The 27,852-nt window shown below is 41.0% G+C and overlaps 1 protein-coding gene across 1 annotated transcript in view; it reads left to right on the top strand.

Annotated features, from left to right (window-relative positions):
* Positions 1–27,852, top strand: part of IQGAP2 (IQ motif containing GTPase activating protein 2) — a 269,366-nt gene that overhangs the window by 232,057 nt on the left and 9,457 nt on the right. The window contains exons 22-32 of the mRNA XM_079786601.1: positions 1,292–1,441; positions 4,903–5,066; positions 6,887–7,111; positions 8,305–8,445; positions 8,798–8,882; positions 9,298–9,530; positions 11,736–11,868; positions 16,702–16,804; positions 17,840–17,981; positions 25,439–25,526; positions 27,568–27,780. Of these exons, the coding sequence (XP_079642727.1) occupies positions 1,292–1,441; positions 4,903–5,066; positions 6,887–7,111; positions 8,305–8,445; positions 8,798–8,882; positions 9,298–9,530; positions 11,736–11,868; positions 16,702–16,804; positions 17,840–17,981; positions 25,439–25,526; positions 27,568–27,780 (1,677 nt within the window). The remainder of the gene's footprint in view (positions 1–1,291; positions 1,442–4,902; positions 5,067–6,886; positions 7,112–8,304; positions 8,446–8,797; positions 8,883–9,297; positions 9,531–11,735; positions 11,869–16,701; positions 16,805–17,839; positions 17,982–25,438; positions 25,527–27,567; positions 27,781–27,852) is intronic.

Raw genomic sequence — 27,852 nt, 5'->3', positions numbered from 1 at the left:
GTACACATTTTTGTGTGGACATATGTTTTCAGTTCTCTTGGGTATATACAGTGATTTTCAACCTTTTTCATCTCATGGCACACATAATTACTAAAAGTCTGTAGCACACCAAAAATATCTTTTGCCCATCTGACCAAAATATAGGTATAATTTTGATTCATTCACACTGGAATAGCTATAGTTGTGTTGGCTATTGTCATTTTTTTATTTGACAGTCTAAGGGGGAAAAGGTCAGTGCCTCTGGCTAAATAGTCAGGTACTGCATGTTTTAGAAATTCTTGCTGCACACCAGTTGAAAATCACTGGTATATACCTAGAGTGGAATTAGTGGGTCAGATAATAACTCTGTGTTTAACTTTTGAGGAATGGCCAAAATGTTTTTCTAAGTGGCTGTACCATTTTACAATTTTACCAGCACAGTATGAAGTTTTCAATTTATCCATATACTAACATTTATTACTGTCTTTTTCATTATAGCCATTCTAATTAGTATGAAGTGGTATCACATAGTATTGATTTGCATTAATTTCCCTGATAACCATTAATATTGAGCATCTCTTCATGTGTAGATCTGCTTTGTGAAAATGTCTGTTCACATCCTTTGTCCACTTTTGATTGGGGTTTTTGGTCTTTTAATTTTTTTGAGATGTAAGAGTTCTTTATATATTGTGGATCAAATCTCTTATTTGATATATGACTTGCAAATATTTTCTCCCATTCTGCAGGTTGTCTTTTTCCTTTATTGATAGTGTCCTTTGAAGCACAAAGGTTTTAGTTTTTATGAAGTCCAATTTATTTATTTTGTCCCTAGTGCTTTGGGTGTCATATCTAAGAAACCATGGCCTAGTCCAGGGTAACAAGGACTTATACCTAGGTTTTCTCTCAAGAGTTTTATAGTTTTAGCTCTTACATTTAGTTACTTGATCTCTTTTGAGTTAGTTTTAGCTTATCGTATGAAGTAGGGGTCTGACTTCTTTCTTTTGAACGTGCCCATCCAGTTGTCCCACCATCATTTGTTGAAAAGACAACTTTTTCCTTATTGCATTGTCTTGGTGCCTACCTTACAGCTTAAGAGCAAATAAGTTAAACTTTGGATAATAAACATTACAAAAACCAAGTTCACCTGCAAGCTGGATTTCCTTAATTTGTTTAACATTCTCTATGCCCTTGTTTCTTCATGAGGGAAACGTGGAAAATTAATGTTTTCAACTATGGGTGTGTCTGGTATATGTGATGGGAAGAGGTAAAGAGTACCAAAGTATAAAAACATTTTTATAAAATTTTTTTCCAGGATGTGATTTCACACAGAACGAAGCTGAATAAGAAAAAAGGTGGAGAAATGCAAATACTGAATAACACTGACAACCAGGGAATCAAAAGTTTGAGTAAGGAGCGGAGAAAAACACTAGAAACATATCAGCAGCTGTTTTATCTTTTACAGGTGAGAACACTTTATTTCACTACTAGAGGCCCGGTGCACAAATTTGTGCACCAGTGGGGTCCCTCGGCCTGACCTGAGGGATCGGGCCGAAACTGGTTCTCCGACATCCCCCAAGTGGTTCTGGATTGCAAGAGGGCGCGGGCCAGGTGGAGGGACCCCACCAGTGCACGATCAGGACTGGGGAGGGACCGTAGGAGGGCTCTAGGGAGTGTCTGGCCCATCTCACTCAGTCCCGATTGGCTGGACCCTAGCAGCAAGCTAACCTACTGGTCGGAGCATCTGCCCCCTGGTGGTCAGTGCACATCATAGCGAGCGGTTGAGCAGCCTTAGCATATCATTAGGATATTACACTTTGATTGGTTGAACGGCCAACCAGACGACCGGACATTTAGCATATTAGGCTTTTATTATATAGGATGAGTTTTGGGTAAATACTATGTTCCATGTTTGTGGTTTACAGTGGATCTTTCCCCATGCAAAAACTGGAGTAGAATTTACTTTTACACGCTTTGAAAATCTAAGTACCAAGTACTATTCTAGGTTCTTTACATACATTATCTCATTCAATTCTTACTGCAATCCTGGAAATAATTAGGAAGTAATTGCTGTTATTATTCCCAAATTACATACAAGAAAACTGAGAGAGCCAGTAAATGGTAAAACAAGGGCTTTGGGACCCAAGTAGTTTGATTTCAGAGCCCATTATCTTCATGACTATCTTATACTACAGTTATCTGCAGAAACGGAATAAATCTGATAATAATATAAGCAGATGCTGTTAACCATGAAAAAATTAAAGTAACTATCTGAAAAACGGGTGTTTACCAGAATCAGTCTGCCCTTCTTCTGAGCAAAGAGACAAAGAGTTTGGATTAGGGAAATGGTGTATCTTTTTATTTCATTGATTTCATGGCATTCCTCTGATCTGAATGAACAGTAATTCTTGGTTGCTTCCAGAGTGCGGGTGAGAACTGATAAGCTGAACTGGTTATGGTTGGACTCTGGTGGACCAGTTGCTGTTTTATTTGACCATTGATTCAGCTTATCTGCCTGACCACAAGGTCCTAAAGGAAACTGAGTAAGCGATAGTGATAGATGTAAACAAAGCCTCCCCTTCAGCAGGAAAACGTTCCCACAAGACGCATCAGCATTTCTTCCTGGAGAGTCAGGTGTTCCTCTGTATGGGCAGCTGCTGTCGGTGTGATGCCTGAATCTGTGTGTGAGGATGCCACTGACATTAGGTGTACCCAGAACATGTTAGCCCAACCATAAATGAGGGTGACTAGACCCACTGAGAGAAGAGATGTTAATTTTGATAGAGTTGATAATTCTCTATTTGGAATAATAGCTTGGAAAAAGAGATGTAGTGCCACAGAGGGCCACAGTGTGGCAGCATAGAAGAAAAAAACGTTAGACTTGTCCGTGGAATCCACAGCTTAATACCAGCCGCCTTTTCAGAAAGAAAGGGGGCTCACACTCGACAGGGAAGGGTTTTTGGCTGCCTAAATCAGGTTAGTAGTTATCCACCAGTTGGAAATTTAATCTTAGACATTTGTCATTTTTGACATCCACAAACTTCTAAGTGTATGAAGCTGCTTTGATAGAATTTGTGTCACAGGGAAAGTGAAAATTTATTCATTAGCCTAAGGCTTGTATTGTTTACCCTGTTACAGAAGTGGAGGCTCATGAATGGAAAAGAGAAAAGACACAGGAGCATGATTAGAATAATTCTACCAAATTTTACTCCTCCAAAAAAATACACAACTGATAGTCCCAGGACATGACCATTTGGTTGTACCCAGTGAATTGTCTCTTCTAATCATGTATTTTCCTTCACCTTTTCTTTCTCTCCTTAGCCCAAGATCAATGAAGAAACTATAGAATAGCAAATGGTCTGGATTCCTTTGGTCTTTGGTTTATGCCTTGGCAAGAATTATTAGCCACAGCAGCCAATCAGCTAGTATAGGTTGGGTTTGTCTCTGCAGGGTGAGCCTAAAGTTAAAGTTTTTAGGGCATCTGAGAACAATGAGGAGTGGGCCTCATTAACTTTAGAGTAACTTTCTCAATCTCATATGCTTTGCGTGGGAAAAGAATCTCTACAGAGCTATAAAGAAACAGTTGTCCTGAGCTGCTTATTCTTAACATTTCATCCCATTTTTATAGGTTTGAAAGTAAATCTAGGTAGTAAAGTAAGCTAGAATTTGGATTTTCTTTAAAACACTAAAGCCAAACTGTTTGAGTAGAGTTGTCTCTTAGTGTCCACCAGGGATTGATTCCAGAACCCCCAAGGTTACCAAAATTCACAAATGCTCAAGTCCCTTATATAAAATGGGGTAGTACTTGCATATAACCTAGGCTTATCCTCCCATATACCTTAGTCATCTCTATATTACTTATAATACCTATTACAATGTAAACAGTTGTTATACTATATGATATGGGGAATAATGACAAAAGTCTGTACATGTTCAGACTGTATATGGCCATCATAGACCTAATTATAGAGTTACACGTCAGCAACAAAGCAACCTTTTTCCGAGTATTTTTGATCTGTGGTTGGTGGAATCCACCAATGCGGACCCTACGGATATGGAGGGCTGACTCTATACCAGATGAAATAGTTTCTGTGCATGGAAAAATTTCCTTTCTCATCAGAAGGAAAATGAAGAGGAGGAGGATTTCTCTGTTACCTAAGAACTATTTTTTTCTCTGCTAATAACCTCCATCTGGTTGGTGTAGCTACCGGAGGAAAACCATATGACTTGTGCTACACCTCACGGACTCCAGCTGAGCACTCAGGGCTCCATTTCAATGTTTTTAAAATTCTTGGCAATATTTAAGTTGCCTTTTCTTTCTTTGTCAGTTTCTTCTGGCATTTCCCCCATCAACTATCCTGACCTCCACCTCTTTCTTTAGCCTACCTGCTTCACACCTTAGTTCTCATTCCTTGTAAAACATTATGGCCATCCCACTGTCTTCACATTCACACATACCCTTTTCCTTTTCTTTTTAGTCTCAGAATACGGGGTGTTTCCTTTTATTCACTCACCACTTCTTCTAGGACAAGCTCTTTAGCTGGGCCTTTGGTCCATGTTTACCAGTCTGTTCAGATACCAGATTCTATTTGCCACCCCCTCTCTCTTCTGTGTTTCGAAAATAAACATTAATGTGTGGCTCAAGATGGGTAACAGTGTAAAGTATATATGTTTCATTAAATATATCACACAGTATATAAAATTTAAATCCTCTCATAACTTTCTAATATAACTTCCTATAGTGTTGCCATGATTACTATTAAGATTAGCTGATAACTTTTAAAGCCTTATTTTGTGCCAGATACTCTTCTATGTGCTGTATACACATTAAGTCATTGTCAGGGAACTGGGTACTCTTCTCTGATTTAATAAAATATTAACATATAGATTTTAGGTTTGTTTTTTCTTCCCCCTCTTTTGTTTTAGACCAACCCTTTATACCTGGCTAAGCTGATTTTCCAGATGCCACAGAATAAGTCCACTAAATTCATGGATACTGTGATTTTCACACTATACAACTACGCTTCCAATCAGCGAGAAGAATATCTACTCCTCAAGCTTTTTAAAACCGCTCTGGAAGAAGAAGTAAAGTATGTATATAAATAATTCTTATACATTATTTATACCTATTAAATATATCAAGTTTCTTAAGAAATTTATACATCCTTACAGGTTACACAGGTACAACTTTCCCCTGCCAGTGATATCTTTTCTAATGCTAAACTAACTTTCAATTCTATACAACTGAAAATCTAAAGCTTTTTTTGAAAGTCAGTAAGAAAATTTAACTTAATTAAAATTATGTGAGTAATAAAGCCACAAGATATTATCTCTGCTAACTAGTGTTCCCTTCTTACTGGATCCTAAGCTTATTTTTGCTAATTTGCTAATTTGTTTTCTGACTTAGTAAATATAGAAAAAAGTGTAGGTAGCTATAATAAATGGACAAAAAATAATAATAATAACACCAAAGGAAAAAACACACACACACACACATGAGGAATGCCCTTAGCCAACTAGATGGACCTTAACTTTCTTCCTGACTTCTTGACACCTGAAGCATATTAGCTAGGCCGTCTGCCTTCAGGGCACCTATAAACCAGCATGAGAAGTAGAATTCATGAGAAATAGTAAGGCTGTGCCGAAGAATAAGGTAAGAACTAAATGAATGAAGCGCACAGTGTAACATCAGAGAGATCGTAAGAAGTTTCAATTATGTCAGTTGATAAAGGAAGAGGAGATAGTTGGCCCAAAGCCTTGAAGAATATCTACTAGTATCTTTTATAAGAAGAAATGGAAAAAGGAAGTAAGGCACAGTGATGATAGAAGCAGCATGGGCCAAGGTACAAGGAAAGGAAGATTAGTCTCACCAAGATGTGACTTAATTAGTGACTATCAAAAAATGAAGCTGGAAAGACAGGTTGAGCCAGACCATGGAAGATAGTGAGGACAGGACCACCTGCTGAGCCTCTTCCTACTCCCCGGGAAGCTACAAGGTTTTGGAGAAGTGGACATGACCACATTGGGTTTAGAAGACTGACCAGCTGGCCATGTATGAAGAGGATGAATTGGAGCTACACAGATAAGAGAATGAGAAGGAGAAAGATAGTTTGTGCTTTTAACATACTCAGTAGGACATGTGGATGAAAATATCCAGCAGAAAACTGGAAATTCAAGACTAACTCCCAGGAAAGAGATGGGGAATAGATATCAGATCAAAGGATAGGCTCCAGAGATATGGTCATTGCAGTTGTGCCTGAGCGAGATCTGAGGAGAGAACATGTAGCAGGTGAAGGAAAACAAGTCAAAGGTGGGAAGAGGAGACAGCAAAAGAAACAAAAGGGATGACTAGGTAAGACCCTGGCACTCTGAGACCCTAAAGGGAAAGCCAGTAGAAAAGGGAGAGAGTGGTCAAGTGGGAGGAGGGGGAGAGGTTGCTCAGAGATGGAAGGGAGGAGAGAGGGAAGGCCGGAGAGTTGGCAATCAGAAATAAAGAAGATTTCTCTCAGCCCTGTGATGGAGCCAGAAGCCACATAGCCTAGAATTTGAGTGGGACTTAAAGAAGTGGAGATAGCTCATTCAGTCAAGAAAGTTGTTTTTGAAATTTGGTAACTGGACAGGGCACAGTACTTGTATAAAGTCCCCCAGTGTTATTAGTCTTGGTCCATTTTCCGTTCCTTCCTGCCTTCTAGATTGACATTTCGGCGGAGAACCTATTTTTAAATCCTTATATTTCTCAAATAAGAAACGTTCATCTTACAAATGGCAGCTTCCTTTTAAGTCATACTCTCTTTGATCGTCAATGGAGAAAGATATAGCCCCAGGAAGCCCCGCCTGCCAGAGAGAATATACATTGTTTAAAACTACCCACAGAGGCAAACCATTTTGTTTTGGGTTGGGCCTTTTTTAGGTCAAAGGTGGACCAGGTACAGGACATCGTTACTGGGAACCCTACGGTCATCAAGATGGTCGTCAGCTTCAACAGAGGCGCCCGCGGGCAGAACACGCTGCGCCAGCTCCTGGCGCCCGTGGTGAAGGAGATCCTGGACGACAGCTCACTGGTCATCAACACCAACCCCGTGGAGGTGTACAAGTCTTGGGTGAACCAGCTAGAAACACAGACTGGAGAAGCCAGGTAACAAAGCCAGGAAGATGTCGTTTTCCAATCATGTTTCATGATCGTTTTCACATGTGTATAATATATGTATTCTTAAACTCTGTCGAGCTCTGTTAAAAGAACAAAACGTACTGTACAAATTCCATTCAGTCCAAGATGTTACCTCCCTTTAACTTACGGTGCAGGTCACATTCGTAGAGTACTGCTCATCTTGATAGTACATGTTGTAAAATTTCAGTACCAGTTGATGCCCAAAGCCACAACTTCCATAATTCTCTCCCTTGGTTATTCTTTGTGTGTTTCTGAACTAGATCTAGAAATGGTACACCTGACAACACATACTTTTCTAGATTTACCAAGTGAGTAACTTGAACGTGTAAGCATCAACAGGCCAGGTGGAGTTGGTTTGTTCTAGGTGGTTGTTTTTTTAGATCTAAGCAATCCCAGTTTTTTATTACCTGCAAAAGAATGCCTTATGAAATCATGGAGATATGCACAGAGAACTCTGGTTGTCATAGCAGCATTTGTAATAGCAAACGTTGGGCAAAGTCAAAATATTTAGCTTTGGGGATTTTGTTAAATAAATGTTTGTGTAACATGATGGAGCAGTCACTAACTATTTAGAGTCATAGTATAGAAATCTGTTTATTGGCATGGAAAAATGCTCACAATTTAGTTTTCAGTTGCAGTTAAGTACAGTGACCCATTTCCTTTAAAAGGAGATACTTGTATGCACACACAAATACACACACAAGTACACGTAGAATCTGTATGGGGTGTGTATACACACGAACTGCATTGTACCCATGAGTGTATGAGGCCCATATACACACATGCATAGATGGAGGACCCAGAAAACTGTGGACTAAGATATGAAAAGTGGTTGTCTGTAAATTGGTATTTTTTTTCTTGTTGGCTTATATGCAGTTCTTTTCTGTAAAAGAATTTTTAAAAAGAGGAAGAAAGTTAACTGGGTCTGCCAGTTACTTTGCCAGAAAGGTCAGAGGGAGAGCCCGGAGTGCGCCTGCTCCCCTGCTGGCAGAGGACCATCGGGGCATGTGAGGCTTCCCCTCACTTAGCAAACCTTTCGTCACTGGAGTCAGTGGGCAAAGTCCAGTTCACTATACAAAGCTTAACTATAGGATCAACTTGGCAAGGATACAGATGCTTGTACCTATGCCCCATAACATTGCAAGCCCTTGTGTTTTCAGCAACCTGCCTTACGATGTGACTGCAGAACAGGCTCTAACATACCCAGAAGTGAAAAGTAAACTGGATGCATCCAATGAGAGCCTGCGCAGGGTCACCGACAAAGTCCTGAATTCCATCATTTCCTCCCTTGATCTACTGCCGTAAGTTCTGTTATGTAGCAACCTTAACATTCTTTGCTGAAAGTTCTTGAAATAATACATAAAGTAAACCCCAGTCGTGAAGATAGGAATTTTCTCTCATATTATATTTATCATTTTAAACATTTGCCTACATTTGCATTTTAAGTTCATAACTATTCTCCAAAGAGGATAGTATGCAAACCAGTATTCAGTTACTATCATCCGTGGAAGTCCTGTGATTCTGTTACCATCTCATGTTATATTTAATTTTAGGAAAATGCTCAGCTTTCGTTGACTGGAACAATTGCTGTGTATTCCTTTCTCACTTAGGTTTTTTTCCATTACTTTCTTTTGTCATCTGTTTTACATGTAGTTATGGATTGAGGTATATAGCCAAAGTACTGAAGAATTCAATCCATGAGAAATTTCCTGATGCAACAGAAGATGAGCTATTAAAGGTAGATGTTCATTCAAGGGTAATCTCACCATAGCTTCTCTTGGGGGGTATGAGCCAAAATTACCAACCCACCATTTTGTAAGATTTTTTTCACCTTCTATGATTATTTATAATAAGCTGCAGGTCTATTTCTAACAGCTATTATAATTATTGATTATGCTGAGGTTAACTTGGAGATCTTACACATTATTGAGATTCTTTATATTAGATCATTTGGGGGGGGGGGCAGTAGTATATTTTTCACCGAAAATAATTTTGTTACCTCTATTAATGTGTGATTATATTCACTACCTTTATTTAACTCCTTGTATTAGAAAATAGTTTGCTTTCTTGGGAAATGTCAATCAATATTTACTTTAGAAAAAAACCAAAGCCTTGAGTTTTCTGTCTTAAAATAGTCTTCTCCATCACTCCAGATTGTTGGAAACCTCCTGTACTATCGGTACATGAACCCAGCTATCGTAGCTCCGGACGGCTTTGATATCATCGACATGACAGCCGGTGGTCAGATCAATTCTGACCAGAGGAGAAACTTGGGAACAGTGGCCAAGGTCCTTCAGCATGCGGCCTCCAACAAGCTGTTTGAAGGAGAAAATGAGCATCTCGCATCTACAAACAATTATTTATCAGAGACATATCAGAAGTTCAGGTGAGAGGGGTCATTTTGGAGAAACATGCAAAGCGGTGCAAAAGAACAATGTATGTTCTGTGTTCAGAGCTGGAGCTGGGGGACAGGAACCTCAGGTGGCTGCATGCACTGCTACAAGTGAGCACTGAGGGGAAGAGGAAGAGGGACAAGCAGGCTGGTCACTTCTGTCTGGTGCTCCCCATCCCACCTCCAGAGCCCTTGTTACATTTGACTTGTCCCTCTGTGTATGACTCTTACGTATTGAAAAAATGAATTATTTACTCTTGGTGGTATGCTATAGGCTTATAGTAGTTAGAATTAAAAGTCAAAATAGCTTAAGGGTTTTGTTCTTAAGAACTTGTTCAATCAGGTGAAACTTGCTTTATCTGCATCAAACAATAAGTAGGAAACTTGAGAAGTTGGTTTGAATGGTTGGGGAGGTCCAGCTTTTGTGCTTGTGAGGGTCACGTGTGTGGATATGTTCTGTTCTAGTCTCGAGCCTTTCCTAATTATTCACGTAAGACTGAAGCCTATTGACTTTCCAAGCAGCTCCAGAGCGCATCACTGCTTAGTCCACAGGGACATGAAAGGAGTGAGTTTAGCAGGAAGAGTCCCTCACGTGATGCTCTCTGAGGAAGCATGTTCATCTTGGCCTTCAGTTTTCTCTTGTCTGCCATTCAGTCAGAGAAGCATGACATAACTGTGGCCTCTTCCACTCCTCACCTGGAAAATGATAACTTCCCGTTTGTGTTCTGGGTGAATGATTTATCTCCTGACAACGATCACTTGTGATTATTGATCTCTATTTGGAATTTGTGGCCTCCTATTAAAAACATCCCCCAAATCCCCCTACTACAGGAAGTTTCGATTTCTCAGGCTGCTAAGGTTAGGTCTTCTCACTGAAAAAAAAATATCCACTTCCCTGCAAACCCTTACCTGCTGTTGCAGCCTCCCTCTACCTCTTTTTTTTCTCAGATTATTCCTATTAACCATCTATGTTCCCAACTCTTCAAAAACCTCCCCTCACCTCTTAAATTCCTCTGTTTTTCCCTCTGCTCTGATACTTACCCTTTGTGTACTTCAGCAACTCGTGATAAATTATAGACAAAAAAAGTGCAGACGACCAGTTGTCAGATGGGAACAGGCTCCTGCCCACCCCAGCATGGCTGCCTGCCATTTACCTCCCCCAGCCTTGGGGTGGGAAGGCAGGGTCAGTTCTTGTGCACAAAGCCTGGGGTACCCTTAGCATATACACCAAGGATCCTTTGAGGCATCTGAAACATTTACAACTATATAGAATAGAACACCTACTCTCCCTGTGCAGGGGAGCACTCCAAAACCGTGATGCCAGCACACCTGGCTTTCTTGCTCTCTCTGTCTAAGCTTCCTATAGTTTAAAATAGCAGACGTAGAGTCTGGGTTCTGGAGGAATGGGGCACTGTACGCAGTTGTGTGTCTATCCTTAATAGTATTTCCATCAGCCACAACTGTTGTTTGGATCAACTGAGTAAAGAAGACGTAACTCAAATTTTTGTCAAATTGGTAACAGAAACTCTGAAGGGTTGTTAGGTTATTGGAGGCCTAGGAGCTTGTGCCATTTAAAGTAGCAAATACGACCCGGCCAGCCTGGCTCAGTGGTTGAGCGTCGACCTATGAACCAGGAGGTCACGGTTCGATTCCCGATCAGGGCACATGCCCAGGTTGTGGGCTTGATCCCCAGTGTGGGGCATGAAGGAGGTAGCCGATCAATGATTCTCTCTCATCATTGATGTTTCTATCTCTCTCTCCCTCTCCCTTCCTCTCTGAAATCAATAAAAGTATATTAAAAAATAATAATAAAGTAGCAAATGTGGTTGTTTTTTGAATTGTTTTCTTAGGGAGTCTTGATTCTTAGATCAAGGAATAATAGTCTTAATATTTTTGTTTAAGTTTTAGGACCATTTTAAAAATAATACATATTAAATGACCTGCCCATAATTTGATTATATTGAGTCACTAACAGGGCCCGTCTCAGGATCTGGGTTAAACATCCAGAAACATGGACTCGGACTCGGCTTCCACAGTCAGGAGCCAGCCTGGAAGATGCTGTAACAACTACCCATCCCCACCCCACCCCACCCCCACCAAGAAAACAAAGAATTCGTCTTCATTCAAGATTTTCTCACTGTTTATGAGGCTGTTTAACCCACAGATTTGACTGTCTTAAGACTTTTTCTTCTTTGTTAGGAAATATTTCAAGGAAGCATGTGATGTCCCCGAGCCAGAAGAAAGGTTTAATATGGATAAATACACAGATGTGGTGACAGTCAGCAAACCAGTCATTTATATTTCAATTGAAGAAATCATCAACACACATTCAGTAAGTGGGGTTAGAAAAGGCTCTGAGTTCAGACATCTGTGTCCTGAAAATGCTTAGTCTTTCTCCAGGGCTTCTGTAAGCATGTGCGAATGTTCGTGTTCTTCATTCTACGAAACCTCTGATTTTATTCCCTGACTCTTAGGCATTAGTGAAACTCCTTCTCCCAAGAAAACTTGACTTTGCCCATGATCTGTTTGCAAAGTCAGATTGTGAACGTGCTGTTTAAGCCCTGAGCAGGGGCAGGCCCTGGTGTTTTCCCCACCCACTAAGGCCACACTGCCTGCACCCCCGTAGCCTGTCTCTCTCCCTTTCAGGAATCCTCTCAGCTTTTCCAATAATTCCATGGGAAAATGAGAATGTTTTTCTCTATTCTAATTTTGGACAAAAAGAAAGAGGAAACAGACAGACTGCTAAAGTTAGGGATGAGAAGACACCCTCCCACCCACAATAGCCACCTACAGAGAATCACTTCTATTGTTCTGGAAACCCTCATTTCTTAGAAATGGCAGTTTCAGTCTGTGCTGTGTCATAATGTCTCCCATCTGCTTCTGCAAACGGCAGCACCATCGCCTGTGTATTAAGTGCCTGTGGGGGGCAGGGCAGTAAAGAGAGGTTAAGCATTGAGAGGGTTTGGTGGGGGGGTTGGTGTTTTCTTTTGCCTTTTTAAAGACAAGTTTGACCTTATTTCCTGGAAAATCTAGGTTCTTAAAAGGTAACCTTTTCAAGATTAGTTTGCACCTTGCCACTTCAAGCCAAGTTGTGGAGATGTGTTCCAAATGTGCCCCAGACCTTCCAAGCCAGAACCTGCCTTCTGACCAGATCCCAGGTGGATGAGATACACACTGAAGGTCAAGAAGCCATGGTTGAGGATACACCCAACTTCGGATGCTACACACTACTAGGAGGAAAACATAACAAACACACACTTCTTGGAGGTCCTACTCCTGCCCCCATCAAACAAGATATGCTAACGAGTGGCAACATCAGCTGCTCAAAATTCAGTCTTTACTATTAAGCTCTTGTAAGAAACTAAAGCTTGACTACAGGCTTGGAAGAAAGATTGGATCTACTTTTGCTTTCCCTCTTTCAGAGTTAGAGCAGGAGACCTCCTCAACATTTCAACAAGCTCTCCATAAAAACTGTGAGTGACCCCAAACAAAGGCAGGTGTGAATGGCCAGCTGAAGGCGTGAGTTGGTTGATTAAATGAAGAGGCTGTGCTGCTTTTCTCTATATACAAACACCCCAAATCACAAAGGAAACATGTCCATGTCTAGCAATGTATCATTTGCAAAAGTGACTTGCTAATGAACAAGTAGACGCATTCATATTTGAGCAACATCCCATTTGTCTATTTCTATGGTAGATCATCCACCTCAAAGAAAATATCCACATGGTGGCGCACTTTTCTGAGGGCATCGCCCTCCTGCAGAAAGTGTTGGGAGTCCTTTTAGAATGAGGGATGGATTCTTTCCCAAGGACAGCAGAACGAAAACTGTTATTGCATTCATTTGGGCTGTTCCTTTTTAAGGGGAAATGGTCTGTTCCTTTTGTGATCAAAAATTGAAAACAGAATCCAATCCTGGGAGACTCAGCTCGTGACCGGAGCCCCTCCATGTGTTAGGTTGGAAGCAGACATAATAACGTGGGAGTAATGTACTTTCAGAGAAAGACTGTCCTGTTTACTGTCTGTCTCAAGTGAGGAGGTGTCCACATGCAGACACAAGCACACAGCAGCGTGACGTGCCAAGCCTGTGGCCATGTGCCTGCCCCTTGTTCTCTAAGGAACATGTAGACAACCTCAAAATAAGCTCTTTAATGAGACATTTTTAGGCAGTTTTTGTGTTCTGTAAGTATCAGAATAGAAGGTAGCAGCTGGCCCCCCTTCCAGGGACAGTAGCCAGATCGCCTGTCCTGTCTCGTCAGAAGACAAGAACACAAATTTCTCCATCTTGCTTATTTTGTTCTTGTCTCTAACTTGTCTTTCCCAAAAAAAAATATCCTATGTATGGTCCTTCCACATGTCACTGTGTCTTTATATTGCCTCTATTACTTATATAATGTCTTTCTTTAAATCACCTCACCTTTTTTAACATAAAATATATGTCTTTGCTTTAAAACAAAATACCTCTAACTATAGCGGGACAACTATCATGCCTTACCATAAACAGAAACTTTAAAAGTAAATAAATATAATGAAAACAGAGGAGCTGGATATAGTTGCTTCCTTGAAGCTATGCACCTTGAGACCTCCTCTCCCTTTCTTAAAAATCCAATTAGCAAGTGTCACGAAATATTAAGGAAAGCTGGGCATTAAACAGACACTGTCTCCCCCACCAATCCTAAAGATTAAAAGAGAATGGGAAAGGAAGTAAGCAAGGCAGTGTGGAACTGGCATAAGGATAGACATACCAGTCAATGGGATGGAACTGAGTCTAGAAATAAACCTTCAAATGTACGGTCCATTCTGTTTTCAACAAGGGACTAAAACAGTTCAGTGGGAAAATAATACTCTTCAACATATGGTGCTGGGGCAACTGGAAATCTACATGCCAAGAATGAAGTCGGATCCCTTCCTTCACCCCTACTCAAAAATGAACTCAAAATGGATCAGAGCCCGGCCGGTGTTGCTCAGTGGTTGAGCATTGACTTATGAACCAGGAGGACACAATTCGATCCCCAGTCAGAGCATATGCCCGGGTTGTGGGCTCAATCCCTAGTAGAGGGCCTGCAGGAGGCAACCAATCAATAGATGTTTCTATCTCTCCCTTCTCCCTCTCCCTCTCTCTCTGAAAATCAATAAAAACATATTTTTTTTAAAAATGTAAGGGGCAAATGATCTGAATAGAGATTTTTCCAAGGAAGATATTTAGGCATACCTTGCATTATTGCACATTTTTTACAAATTGAAGGCAAGACCCTCCACCAGTGAAAAGATTGCAACTCACTTTATTGTAATACTCTCTTTATTGTGGTGGTCTGGAACTGAACTACAATCTCTGAGGTTTGCTTGTAGTCATGGTCAATAAGCCCATGAAAAGGTGCATAAAATCGTTAGTCATCAGATAATGTGAATCAAAACCACAATGAAATATCAACTTCACACCCACTGGGATGGCTAGAATAAAATCAAGTAATAACAAGGATGTGGAATAATTGAAACTCTCACATACTGCTGGTAGAAGTATAAGATGGTACGGCCATTTTGGGAATCAGTTTGGCAATTCTCGGATATTAAACATGGAGTTACTATATGATGTAGCAATTCTACTCGTAGGTATGAACTCAAGAAAAATGAAAACAAGTTCACACAAAAACTTATACATGCGTTTCATAGTATCATTATTCATAGTAGACCAAACATGGAAACAAATGACAATCAACAGATGAATGATGTGTGATATCTCTATATAATGGAATGCTGTTTATTCAGCCATGAAGAGGAATGAAATACTGATTTATGCCACAACCTGGATGAACCTTGAAGTCATCATACTCAGTGAAAGAAGCCAGTACAAAGGCCACAAATTGTATGATTTCATTCACATGAAGCAGCCAGAACAGCCAAATCGAGAGAGAGAGAGAGTAGATCAATGGTTTCCAGGGACTACGAGGATGGGGTAATGGAGAGTGACTGCTAATGAGTAGTTTCTTTGTGAGTGATGAAAATGTTCTGAAATTAGATAGTGGTGATGGTTTTTTGAATATACTAACAGTCATCACATGGCACATTTTAAATGAGTAGATTTGATGATATGCTAATGATATCTAAATAAAGCTTTTAAAAACAGATTGAAAATGGGAAAGATGAATTTTATCATTATGATTCAGTTTTGTAAGATAGTTATGCAAAACAACTAAAATTATTTTCTATCACCAGGGGTACAAGTCCCATACTTTGGGAACATTGTTTTAATTTAATTCTAAATACAAACAAAAACAGCTGTGCTGTTCTTCAGCTTTCCCCTCCAATGCTGCTCCTCCTCCAAGTTAAGAATGTTTCTCCTAAGACTTGGCAAAACACCCCAGCAGTGTTTGATCTTTGATCTTTTTGGAGGGGGATGGTGAAAGGGAGAACCAGCTGGTACGTCTAGGTCTCAGGCCAAAGAACCATATGGGTATTTCTGCCATCCCTACCCGGGAAAGATCTTCAGTGCCCTTCAGATTAAAATAGCTAATAGTGGTTGTTTTTTTCTATGTTTTTATTGATTTCAGAAAGAGGGAGAGAAGAGATTGAAACAGCAATGATGAGCGAGAATCATCAAGCAGCTGCCTCCTCACGCCCCCTACGGGGGATTAAGCCGGCCACCCGGGCATGTGTCCTGACCGGAATCAAACTGTGACCTCCTGGTTCATGGATCTAGCTCAACCACTGGGCCACACCAGCCGGACAATAGTGGTGATTTTTCAAAAGTAGCTGTAGTGTTTGACTACTGCATAATTCTTCTCTGAAGAGATATGGAAATGCCCTGCCAGTTGGCTACCAGTGTTGACCCACTTGACTCATTTTAGAATGTTTCCCCCAACCGTGACTTTTTCTGTAAAGGAGTGGAGCTCCGGGATTAGGTGGAAGAAGGCTGCTGCTCAGCAGATCTTGCTGAAAGGGGGTTTATGAGCACCTTTCACAAAAACTACAGTTTTTTGACAAGGAATAGACACTTCCCTCTAAGATAAAATAAAAACTGTACCTCTCCGTGGTCTCTAATTTTAATAAATGTCAGACTTGTAATCAAGATTCAAACAATATCAGAATAAAATTATCATGAAAAACTGGAAATTATAAACATGGTATCAGCTAAGAATTTACTTGCGTGTGTGTTGCTTTCTCTATGCAGCTCCTGTTGGAACACCAGGATGCGATTGCACCTGAGAAAAATGACTTACTGAATGAACTGTTGGAGTTGCTGGGAGAAGTACCGACTGTGGAATCTTTTCTTGGTAAGAGCTTATCCCTTCTGCTTGCTCTCTGGCTTGTCCTTAGTAGTTTGGTTGGTTGGTTGGTTCATTGTCTTTCCTATCCTAGATCAAAAGTTGTTTTTTTGGAATTTATCACCTAAGCTTATTTAAAGAATAATAAGTACACTAGCTACTTCCTACATTAAAGGTTCTATAACTTGTAGTGTCCTATAGTATAAAACACTTTGATATTCTTGAAGGTAAGTTCTAAATACACGATAAATAATACCTGTCAACCTATTTCATAAAGAAAGAAGAGTCAAGTTTATTAGAAATTTCTTGCTGGGTTCTCAAAATCTCTAAGGATTTTGTTAACAATTCTCCCTTTTAGTAACTTTTCGTATTTTGAATATCTATGTCCCATGTTGTTTTAACTTAAAATCGAAGTGGTTTTTTTTAATCTTCACCCGAGAATATATTTAGAAGAGAGGAAGGGAGAGAGAAGGAGAGAGATAAACATCCATGTGAGAAACATCAATTGGTTGCCTCCTGTACACATCCCAACCGGGAATCAAACCTGCAACCTAGGAATGTGCCCTGACCTGGATGAACAGGCAACCTTTTGGTGCATGGGACAATGCTCCAACCAACTGAGCTACCTGGATAAGGCAAAATCAAAGACTTTTTTAAAAACATATTTTTAATGATTTCAGAGAGGGAGGGAGAGGTAGAGAAAGATAGAAACATCAATGATGGGAGAGAATCATTGATTGGCTGCCTCCTGCACACCCCACACTGGGGATCGAGCCCACAACTCAGGCGTGTGCCCCAACCAGGAATAGTACTGGGACCTCCTGGTTCATAGGTCAATGCTCAACCAGTGAGCCATGACAGCCAGGCAAAATCAAAGACTTTTAAAAGCCACTTTAAGTGTATTGGGATGTGGGTTTTTTATGAAGACTATGACCTCCTGTCTAACGACTGAGCCTACCTTTCCCATAGAACCTTTATCTTACATTGTTGATGCACCATCACAATGAGTGAATTGGGAGAATAACAATTTTTTTTTTTCTACAGGGGAAGGAGCCATTGATCCCAATGACCCTAACAAGGCGAATACACTAAACCAGCTCTCAAAGACTGAGATTTCCCTTTCCTTGACAAGCAAGTACAACTTAGGGGATGGTGAAGGTATAGATGGCCAAAGCCTCATGATAAAGTAAGTTTGGGGCTTACAGGGCACATGTTCCCAATTATGCATCTTAAACCCTGCAAATTCAAACAAGGCTAAATACCCAAATCATTTAAAAATGTCTACATATTGAAATGCATTATGTTTACCCATCAAACAATTAACCAAACAAATGACAATAGACTCTTTATAATTTCAGAGGGAACTAAATATTATAATAGTGTATAAAGCCTGTCTTGTTTTTTATTTGTTCTTATTGTAATGTGATTATTTTCCTTTAAGAAATGAAGTTATTAACTCAGCCTGTAAAAGTCCTTACTAACCCAAGGGAAATATCTGTTTCAGAGTGGTCAGAAGATTAGTGAGGAAATACCTTGAACTGAATTTGATTTGTGGTATAAAATAGTTATGTAAAAGGCACACACATGATATGACATAATGCCATCATCTGATTTATTAGCTTTCTTTTCTATTAAACTCAATACACTTATCAGCTTTGACTTAATTTTTACCTTACTTCCCACTCCCAAAGATTTCAGATGAAGCATTCAATTTATAAATAATAGGGTATTCTTTCCCTCAAGGCCTCCTGGATATTCCATACCAGTTCTTTACCACAGAGTAAGAAAGAATGAGATCCCTGATGGCAGCATAAATTCAAACATCGTAAACCAGGAATACTTGCCCACCAAACAATACAGTTTTTAAAAACTCACATAAACCAAAGGATATGTGTTTGCACATTTGAACAGTCGCATGTTGGGGTGAGATAGAGAATGGACGTGGAAATGGAGACAAAAGAAATAAGTGTGTCTTTAAATAATACTTCACACATACTTCCAAGCTACATGCCCTTGGTTCTGAGGTTGTTTTCATTTGACAGGAGCTTCTATTCTGCCCCTGACATGCTTCAGACAGCACTCATTCCCAGTTGGTTTTTTCCCCAGATATTCAGACCATGGCCATAAAAGCTCACTCGGTGTGCTGTGTTGTGATGTGTGCTGCTTCCATTACGCTTACTTATTTTATCCTCCTATCACCTAAGGCTCTATTCGTTCATGTAGCAAATATCTGAGTACCGATGCTGTGTCCACAGCACTGGGCTTGATGCTGGGATACAGCAGGGAACAAGCCAGGACAGGTTCCTGCCCTCCAGGGTCGGACGTCTGATGGTGGAGAGCACAGCTCAGCTGCAGGACAGAGGACAAGATGCAGGACTCGGACATAACCTTGGCCTCAGAGAATTGAGTGCAGCTCCTTTAGACTACTGATCAGCCAGGCAGATTAAATTTGTGCGGCCAGGACACAGGGCAGAGCAACAGAGCAAAGGGGGAGATTGTGCAGTCTGCTCCCTGGGTTCCTCTGAGCAAGTGCCGGTTATAAAGGTAACTGGAAATACAGATTGTGTGTTTCCGCCATGCAGATTAAATTAGGTCAAGTATCCTATGATCTCATAAGCTTTGTGCTTAGAAATAATGCAAAGACATTTTTTTTCATAATTGGTTTTGTCTGCTATCTGAACATCATTTTCTCTTCTTTCTTTTCTTAAGATATATTTTATTGATTTTTTACAGAGAGGAAGGGAGAGGGATAGAGAGTTAGAAACATCAGTGAGAGAGAAACATCGATCAGCCGCCTCCTGCACACCTCCTACTGGGGATGTGCCCACAACCAAGGTACATGCCCATGACTGGAATCGAACCTGGGACCTTTCAGTCCGCAGGCCGACGCTCTACCCACTGAGCCAAACCGGTTAGGGCTGAACATCATTTTCTAAATGCGCTCAGTGAAATGTCTGCATTAATGAATGTAAATCACAATTTCGATAGTCTAAAATATTAAATAACTTAAATATCTTATGTATTTATGCTTATTTCTGAATGTGAGTCCCATGGTTCTGCCAGTTTTTGGAATTCACATTTTTAAAAGCAAAACTAAAAAGTCAGGCCCATCTGTCTTAGGCAGGGAAACCTGGGCATTGTCCTGCTTGCCCCAGCCCTAGAGTGGTTCCCTCCCAGGTCCCCACTGTGCTGAAAACAAATAGTCTGCCCCTTTAATATCCATGCTAAATAGAGCCAACCAGTGGTTTTATTTCAAGATTCTTTTGGCTACTTGGGGTTCTTTGCAATTCCATGTGAATTATAGAATCTTTTCCATTTATACAAAAAAAGGCTCATGGGCCATTGTCAATAGACTTGATAATTCACTGCTCTCATAGACCTCTGGGGTCTAGAGAGCCTTCCTTTGGGCACGCTTCAAGATCCTGCTGTTGGCATACTTCACTAAATAGCCCTGTGATCAATGAGAATATCAACTTGAAGATTGACCAATTAGCTGTCCCTGAAAGTGGAATTTGGGTATTGCCCAAAGATTCAATAGAGTTAGCTCCAGAGGTTAGGCAAGCCTTACTTCCAAATACATTATACTTTATATATTTTTAAATCTTGCTACTAATAGATAATTATAAAATGTGTCATTGACGGAGCTTGGAGACCGTGTAGTCTGAGTATTTATCTTTGAGGTGAGGAAATTAAAGTCTAAAATTCTAAGAAGCAAGTAGCTAGTCACTGACAGGCTTTAAATCCATGTCATATATCCTTGAAGTTCCATTAATAGATACTTTGAAATGCTGATTTATGGGGATGATTTTTCCAAGCTAATAAGCCAAATTCCTAACTCAAACATACAATGTAGTTTTTGAGACTCTTCATTAGAGAACCAAATTTAACTAAAATCTGACAATGCCTTCAGAAATTACTATGAAGTGGATAATCATGGAATGTAAATAGTTGGAACATGAAAAAACCTGGCTTTTCTCTATCAAAAGTTATTTTGCTTCCTTGTTAAATGAGTTGTGTTTTTCACTTTTAGAAATGCCCTCTTACGATTAATTACAAAATCACTAGCTTTCCAGCAATGAGAAACTCATATTCTTGGGAGTCTCTACAGTAGCAGAATTTGAGGCATTGTTAATCCTTATGCTTGTAAATTTAATTCCATACTAGTTTCATAATTCTTACTAATTAAGTGAAGATTAAAATGATAATGATAGCAAATAACCTGTATAGGGACTGTCCTATAGATAGATATAGATAGATAATAGCATACATAATATAATAACATATATAATGACATTTATGTCATGTAATACTCTCAACTCCAAGAAGTAGAGGTTATTAACTATATTTTACAGTTGAGGAAACTAGGCACAGAACAGACAAAAACCCTTTTCTAGGGAGTGTGGCTAGTCAGTGGATCATAGATTCAAACTTAAAAGATCTTAAATCTTCCAGGGACCATTTTCTTGATCACCAGGTTTTATAACTTGTGGCCCTTTGTACTCTCAAGAGTCTTAGCGTAAATATTGAGAGCGATAGCAGAGCAGTTACTGCATACCTGATGCTGGGGCATCTTTCCAGGCCCAAGAGAAGGAGTGACTGACAGATGTGAGGGACATGAAGGCATGTAATTGGAGCAGCAAGAAACATTTTATTTGTCTCCCTTCTGTATGTCTATGGAATAGGGAGCCTCAGTGTGGGTGATTGCCATTTTGTCAGTGCTACCAAGCAAGGAAAAGAATCAGGAAAGAAAAAAAAAGGCCTGGTTGAGGAATCCTAGGGAAACCTGGGATTACAGCCTCAATCTGTCACTTATTAGCTATGGGACTCAGAGCAAGTCACCTGACCCTCAGTGTCCTCAGCCATCAATCAGAGAAGAGGGGGAGGGGGAGGAAGGGCTATGATGAGCAAATGAAGCCATGCATTAACACCTTATAAATTAGAAAAAACCATCCAATTGTAAATCTCATTATAACTTAGGATTCATCTTAAAATATGTGATCCGTATGGCCTTTGTTAATAAGCTTCTTTTTCTACAAAAGTATGTGTATAAGTAGAAGGAAATATTTGTGGTTTTTTAATCATACTTAGCTGTCTGAGTGCTTAAGTTGTCATCTCTTAAGAATGTTTCCCATCACATGATTCCGTTTAGGCATCCATCATCCCAGCTGAGAGCTTCCTTTGCTTTTGGTCCACACTGGTATGAGAGCTGAATAGCTAAGGTGATATTTGAAGTTGGGTGATCAAATGTGTAATCATGTTATTGGAAGTTTAAACAACTGGAAATATTCCTTAGCTTCCACAACACAAGTTTCTTTTCAACCTTGGGTACACTGTAAGGCAGATGGCAGGAGGGGAGGCTCAGAAATGCTACTGGTCAGAGTGCAATAACAGATGCTGTATGAGTGGAACGGCCAGACCTAAGGGGCCACGCCAGTTTACAAGCGTCATGTAGTCTCATTTACCGACAGTGGGATTTGAGCACAGCTATGATGAATAAGCAGCCTGGTGTGTGTGTGTGTCTGTCTGTGTGTCTGTCTGTCTCTCCCCTTCCTCTCTCTTCCTCTCTCTTCCTTCTTCTCCCCCCCCCCCCTCTTTCTCTTTCCCTAATTCTTCCTCAGAGTTAATACCTCCCCATTCAGATAGGGCGCCAGAGCCCTTGGTTTTGTCAGCCTGTCTTACATATTGTTTGAAGTCATGGGGCCAATACTCTAACCAGATGGTTTATGCTGGTCAGACCATATTGGGAATATTGTGTTTGCATTGGGGTGGGGAGCGGGGCATGTCTTCGGGTCACTGGCAAGCTGAAATGCGAGCAGAACTATGAACTCTCTTTAAATTCAGTTGTGAGGGGCTTAAGGAACTGAGGGATTGCACTTGGGAAAAGAAAAGTGGTGGAAAAGGGGATGGGGACACAGTCCTGGCACCTCCCTGTGGGTCGAGGAGGGGTGAAGAAAGGGAGCTCAGCTTGTTTTCCGCAGCTCTCGGAAACAGAGTGACCTCTGTAGCCACTGGCCTTCATAGGTCCTCGTCGCCTTATTTGTCAAACCAGGGCTTAGTCTGTTTCCCAAGGTGCCCCGTGTGCTGACGCCCTGCGCCTGACCAGGTCCAGGGAGTGGACATCACGGGGGGCAGGCCTCAGAGGGCTTCCCGTTTAAGAAGGGAGCGGTCCAACGCTGCACGCGCCAAAGAAATTGAATGTGAGCCACGCAACTCACTTTAAATTTCCCAGAAGCTACATTTTTAAAAGAAACAGATGAAATTAATTCTACTTTAACCCAGTATGTGCAAAAGTGTTACTTCAATATGTAATGAGTGTGAAGAATGTTACTAAGACGTGGTACCTTCTTTTGTCATGCTAAGTCCTGAGAACCCGGTGAGTGTCTCACACGGGCAGCACGTCGCCGTTCGGACCTGCCACGGGTCAGCGGCTCGGGGGCCACCGGTGGCCAGTGGCTGCCACGTTGGGCAGCACCGCTTTCGTGCTCACCTGAGTGCTTACGACACGTCAGACCCCAGTGAACCAAGGGCTTTACATGCAGCTCTTCCCTTATTCCTGCATCAGTTCTCAGGGAGACGCCCATTACATCAGGGTATTTTAAGTAAAGGGATAATATAATTCGCACAAGTGTACACAAGCCACGGGAGCCCCAGTTTGATCCTGGATCTGTCTGATCCCAGTGTTCCTAACCAGTAGGCATGCCGGGGGGAAAGGGAGGCGGTGAGTCCCCATCATGAAGCTGGATGGCCACTTCTGTGTAAGATGTCAGGGTTAGAACTTGGCAGTGGACTCCACAGGCCTGACATTCCGCGGGCGGCCAAGGAAAGGGAGGCTGTCTGGGCAGCTTATCTTCCAGCATCTCCTGCACAAATAAACATCCCTTAGCCATGGCCCCAGTCATTTTGGTCATAGATAGCTTCTCTGAAGAGATGAGCTGGGAGTTTCCTGGAAGCATAGATCATACATAGTTCCTAGAATATTACTGTAAATAAGAAACGTCACTGTGTGTGTGTGTTTTAAAATCATCCAAAGCTTTTATTTTTAACCCGATGTTCCTGTTTCAGACATTTTTAACGATGAATGATGATTGGGGGGTGGGGCTGTGTGGGGAGCCACCGCGGCCTTAGGAACCGCGCCATCTCCCACGTGGCTATAATTAGCCGGGTGCCCACCTTTGACTCTTGGCAGCGTGTTTATCGGCGCACTCCCAGACAGCCCATAAATCCCCAGCAGGGACGGGTCATGGGCCAGCGGAAATGGCTGTGATCATTCTTCTCGTACAGACTTGCAATAAGTAAGAAGTGAGAAAAATGATGTTTACAGATGGTTTATTGGATTTTACCCTATTTTCAAACATAACATTTTTGGAATTAACTTTGAGGTGTCCTCTGTCATTTGCGAGCAGTTGCCCGATGCTTCAGAATGTGAGCATGGTTTTGTTTCCGTTTCCATTGTCCATGCTGTGTGAACATTTCCTGCTGTAGTTGAGGAAAAGTTCATCGTCCACTGAGACCATGTAATGCCTTTGAAAGAACTGAGGTTAAATGCAACAGCAGGACTGCACGAAAAGTGAAATTTCAGACACTGAATAGACCTGTTTGTAACTTCAGGCAACTTCCCTTTGCTTCCTTTGTTTGGAAGGGACGCTCTATCCAGCAGCACTGTCCCCACTTAGGTAAAAGTGAGCCAACTTGACCATTTGCCTTTTATGTTAAAGCTAGAGGCCCGATGCACGAAATCTGTGCAAGGGGCTTGGCCCCCACCCGCCGTGGCAGCTGCCTCGGCCTCGGCCCCCACCACCGCGGCTTCATCTGGAAGGTCGTCCAGAAGGACATCCGGTCTAATTAGCATATTACACTTTTATTATTATACATCTGTGTACATAACTACATAACCTGCTCTTTAATTAGGACGGGGTGGCCGAATACCATAAAGAAGGCTCTTCCAGAGGAGTTTTCTAGCGCTTCACTTTTTACTGAGCAGCTCTTCCATTCTCTACCACCTGAAGACAAGGACCCAAGCCCGTCTGTTAGTCCTCCACCAGATGAGAGGTTCTTCAACACCCGGCTGCTGGGTCGGCCAACAGCCAAACCCTGCCCCCCGCTAGTCTCCCCCCACAGCCCACACAGGGCGCCTGCTCACACTGGCCTTCCAACCATTTCAGAACTTTCTCAGAGCAGGAGAGGTAGCCCTTAGTCTGGCTCCTGAAGTCCTGCAATGTATTAAACAGGCTCCAAAGTTTTAAAGTTATTAAAGTCAGGAAAGGGGGATATTAGGTATCATTCCCGCACCCTCCATGGTAGCAGGCCAAATCAGCAGCACTTTTTCCTCCTCCTCCACAAAAAGTAGCCTCAGTCTAAAAAGAAGGAAAAGTATTTAGATAAGGAATCGTTCGGCATACTTGTGCCCATGTTACTGACAGTATAATCCTACTATATCAGGCATAGAAAACCCAGGCTTCGGTTATCAGGCGCTCACAAACTTTCCGGAGCCTTAGAGCAGATGCGGTGAATTTCTGCGAGACGGTGTTATTTAAGGGATTACCTTCGAAGCTTTATTTCTGTATGTGTTGTGCACTCCCTCGGAGAAGCAGATTTCTGTAGGGCTGCTGTCTAAGTCTGTCTCTTCTTTCTCTGTTTTGAAAGGACCAAAAAACTGATCATTGATGTGATCCGGAACCAACCAGGAAACACACTGACAGAAATCTTAGAGACACCCTCAACTACACAACAGGTATTGGTCTTGGAGTGTAAAATAATAAGTACCATAGATATGAGTTCGTTTTATTAATCTTCATGCCAAATGTTTACTGTTATCTCAGAGCAACTATATCTAAAATGATTTGGAAGTAAGGAATTTTTATCTATTACTCTGGCCAACTGAGTTCAGCTATATAGGAAATCCATATGGAGAGTCAATGAAGTAGAAAATGCAGCACTGAATTTAGGCTGAAAGTAATTTTGTCCTGGACTAGGAAGATAGTTCTGGGTCTTTCAAAGCTTCTGAATATTCATCATAAACTTTATCAGTCAGTAGATGGGCGGATACGTCAGTTAAGAGATAGTTCTGGTCAACCGGATGTAGAAAAATGCCTTTCATATTTTATGTTTGCTAACTTGAAGAAACGATGAAGTGTCTCACATTAAAACTTCAAATTCTTCGGAAGCAAATGTCTTGAGTCTGTGGGGTCATGGTACCACTATCCTGGTGTAAGTAGCTGCAGTGTCATAACAGTCTGGCATTAAAATCTCTGTTAGCATCTTTTCAAATGCATCATTGCCCTGCCTGCTGGCAGAGTTGGTTCCAACGTCATCCCACGCACCAAAAAGGTTTCGGGTTCCATCCCCAGTTGGGACACATATGGGAGGCAACCTATCTATGTTTCTCTGTCTCTCACGCTCTGCCTGCCAGTAAACATAGCCTCAGGTGAGGCTTAAAAAATAAAAACAATAAAATGCATGTTGTTTAGTTAGTTCTGAATTAATTTCAGTGTTGCTTTAGTATCAATAATTGCCACTCCCTAAACAAACGTTGACAAAGTTATCTAATTAGTTCTTTCTTAGAAGAACTGCACATAATCTTCCTGAATCATTCCTAATTAAATTGGTTGCCAAGAAATCATGCTGTCACAGTTTTAAAGAACATAAAATAAAATTAAGTTCTCTGATGTTGGTTAATGTGTGGATATTTTTAAAACAATGTAGGTAGAACATCCTACTAATTTAGTATGAGAATTTTAGTCCTTATTCATATTTCATTTTTTCCCCAAATGTAGCATAGTCACTAAGAACACAGACTTCCAAGGTCAAGTATAGCTCTGTACCTCCTAGCTGTGTAACCCTAGGCACCTAGAAATATTTCCGTGCCTCATTTTCCTCAATTGTAAAATGGGAAGAATAATAATAGTACCAATTCACAGACAGGAATAAAAGAGTTAAAACATGTTAGAGGGTAGAATGATATCTGGCACATGTTAAGTGCTCAATAACGTTGGCTGCTGCTGCTATTATTGCTGTTTACTGCTGGCCTGCTAAATTGTTCCTGTGCCCCTAATGGTGACCTGTGCACTGTGTGTGTGATAACATTTGTGTCCTTAGGCTTTATCTACTGTGTCAATCAGTTGCCTAGTACAATGAAATAGGAAGATCGCCAGTCCCTTTTATTACTATTTTTTAAAGCTACCGAAATTACATTCATTCATTTACTTATCGTTTATTTAGGAACTTACCACTTGCTAGAATATTTTTATTTCCTTTGGTTCAAAGAAAGCCTGTAGCTTTTTCAGAGATGGAAGTTTGAGAATGATTCTCTCAGTCTCTGACTGCCTTCTTGGCTTAAAATAGGTCTGATGCGTGAGAGTTAGCTGAGTTCTGCACGTTCAGAGTTCTCACTGCTATGTGTTGTTGTCTTTTCATGGGTAATTTAGTTTTAATTTCTTCAACTGGACTATCCAGGAATTGAAATCCTTCCATCCGGGGAATTATAGTTATCCATTGTATTATGTCCATGATGTGGGCAGTTTGTCACCTTCGCAGGAAAGTAGCTATTGGAGTTTGTCCCCAAAAGGCCTGACACCACTGCTGTGTTTCTCAGAAAGGTGAAGTAATTCCTTCCCAAAGACCTACCTCAAGACCCATGAAGAACACATCTGGTGTTTGGACTTTGGTTTGAGGACTTCTCTCATTTCGACATTAACTTGCCTAGTGCAGGTTCTGAATCTGTGGGATTAGAGAGTCAGAGAAAAAGCAACATCTTGATATTTTTCGCTTTTCAGGAAATGGCTCATGCCACCGACATGGAGAGCCGTGCAATTAAAGATTCCAAGGCTCCAGAAGAAATGAAGGACGGACAGTCCATGGTTGAAGATGCACAGCTGCCCCTTGAGCAGAAGAAGAGGAAAATCCAGAGGAATCTTCGGACTTTGGAACAGATGGGACACATGTCATCCAAAAATAAATACCAAGACATTCTCAATGAGATTGCCAAGGTTTTTGGAAATAATATTCTTTCTTAGCAGACATTTGCTAATCATTGGTCACATTCTGAGCAATCTGGGAGG

This window comes from Cnephaeus nilssonii, assembly GCF_951640355.1.
Source record: "Cnephaeus nilssonii genome assembly, chromosome: 2".
Lineage (NCBI taxonomy): Eukaryota > Metazoa > Chordata > Mammalia > Chiroptera > Vespertilionidae > Cnephaeus > Cnephaeus nilssonii.
Note: the sequence above shows the minus strand (reverse complement) of the source record. Positions and strands in the feature narration are given on the sequence as shown.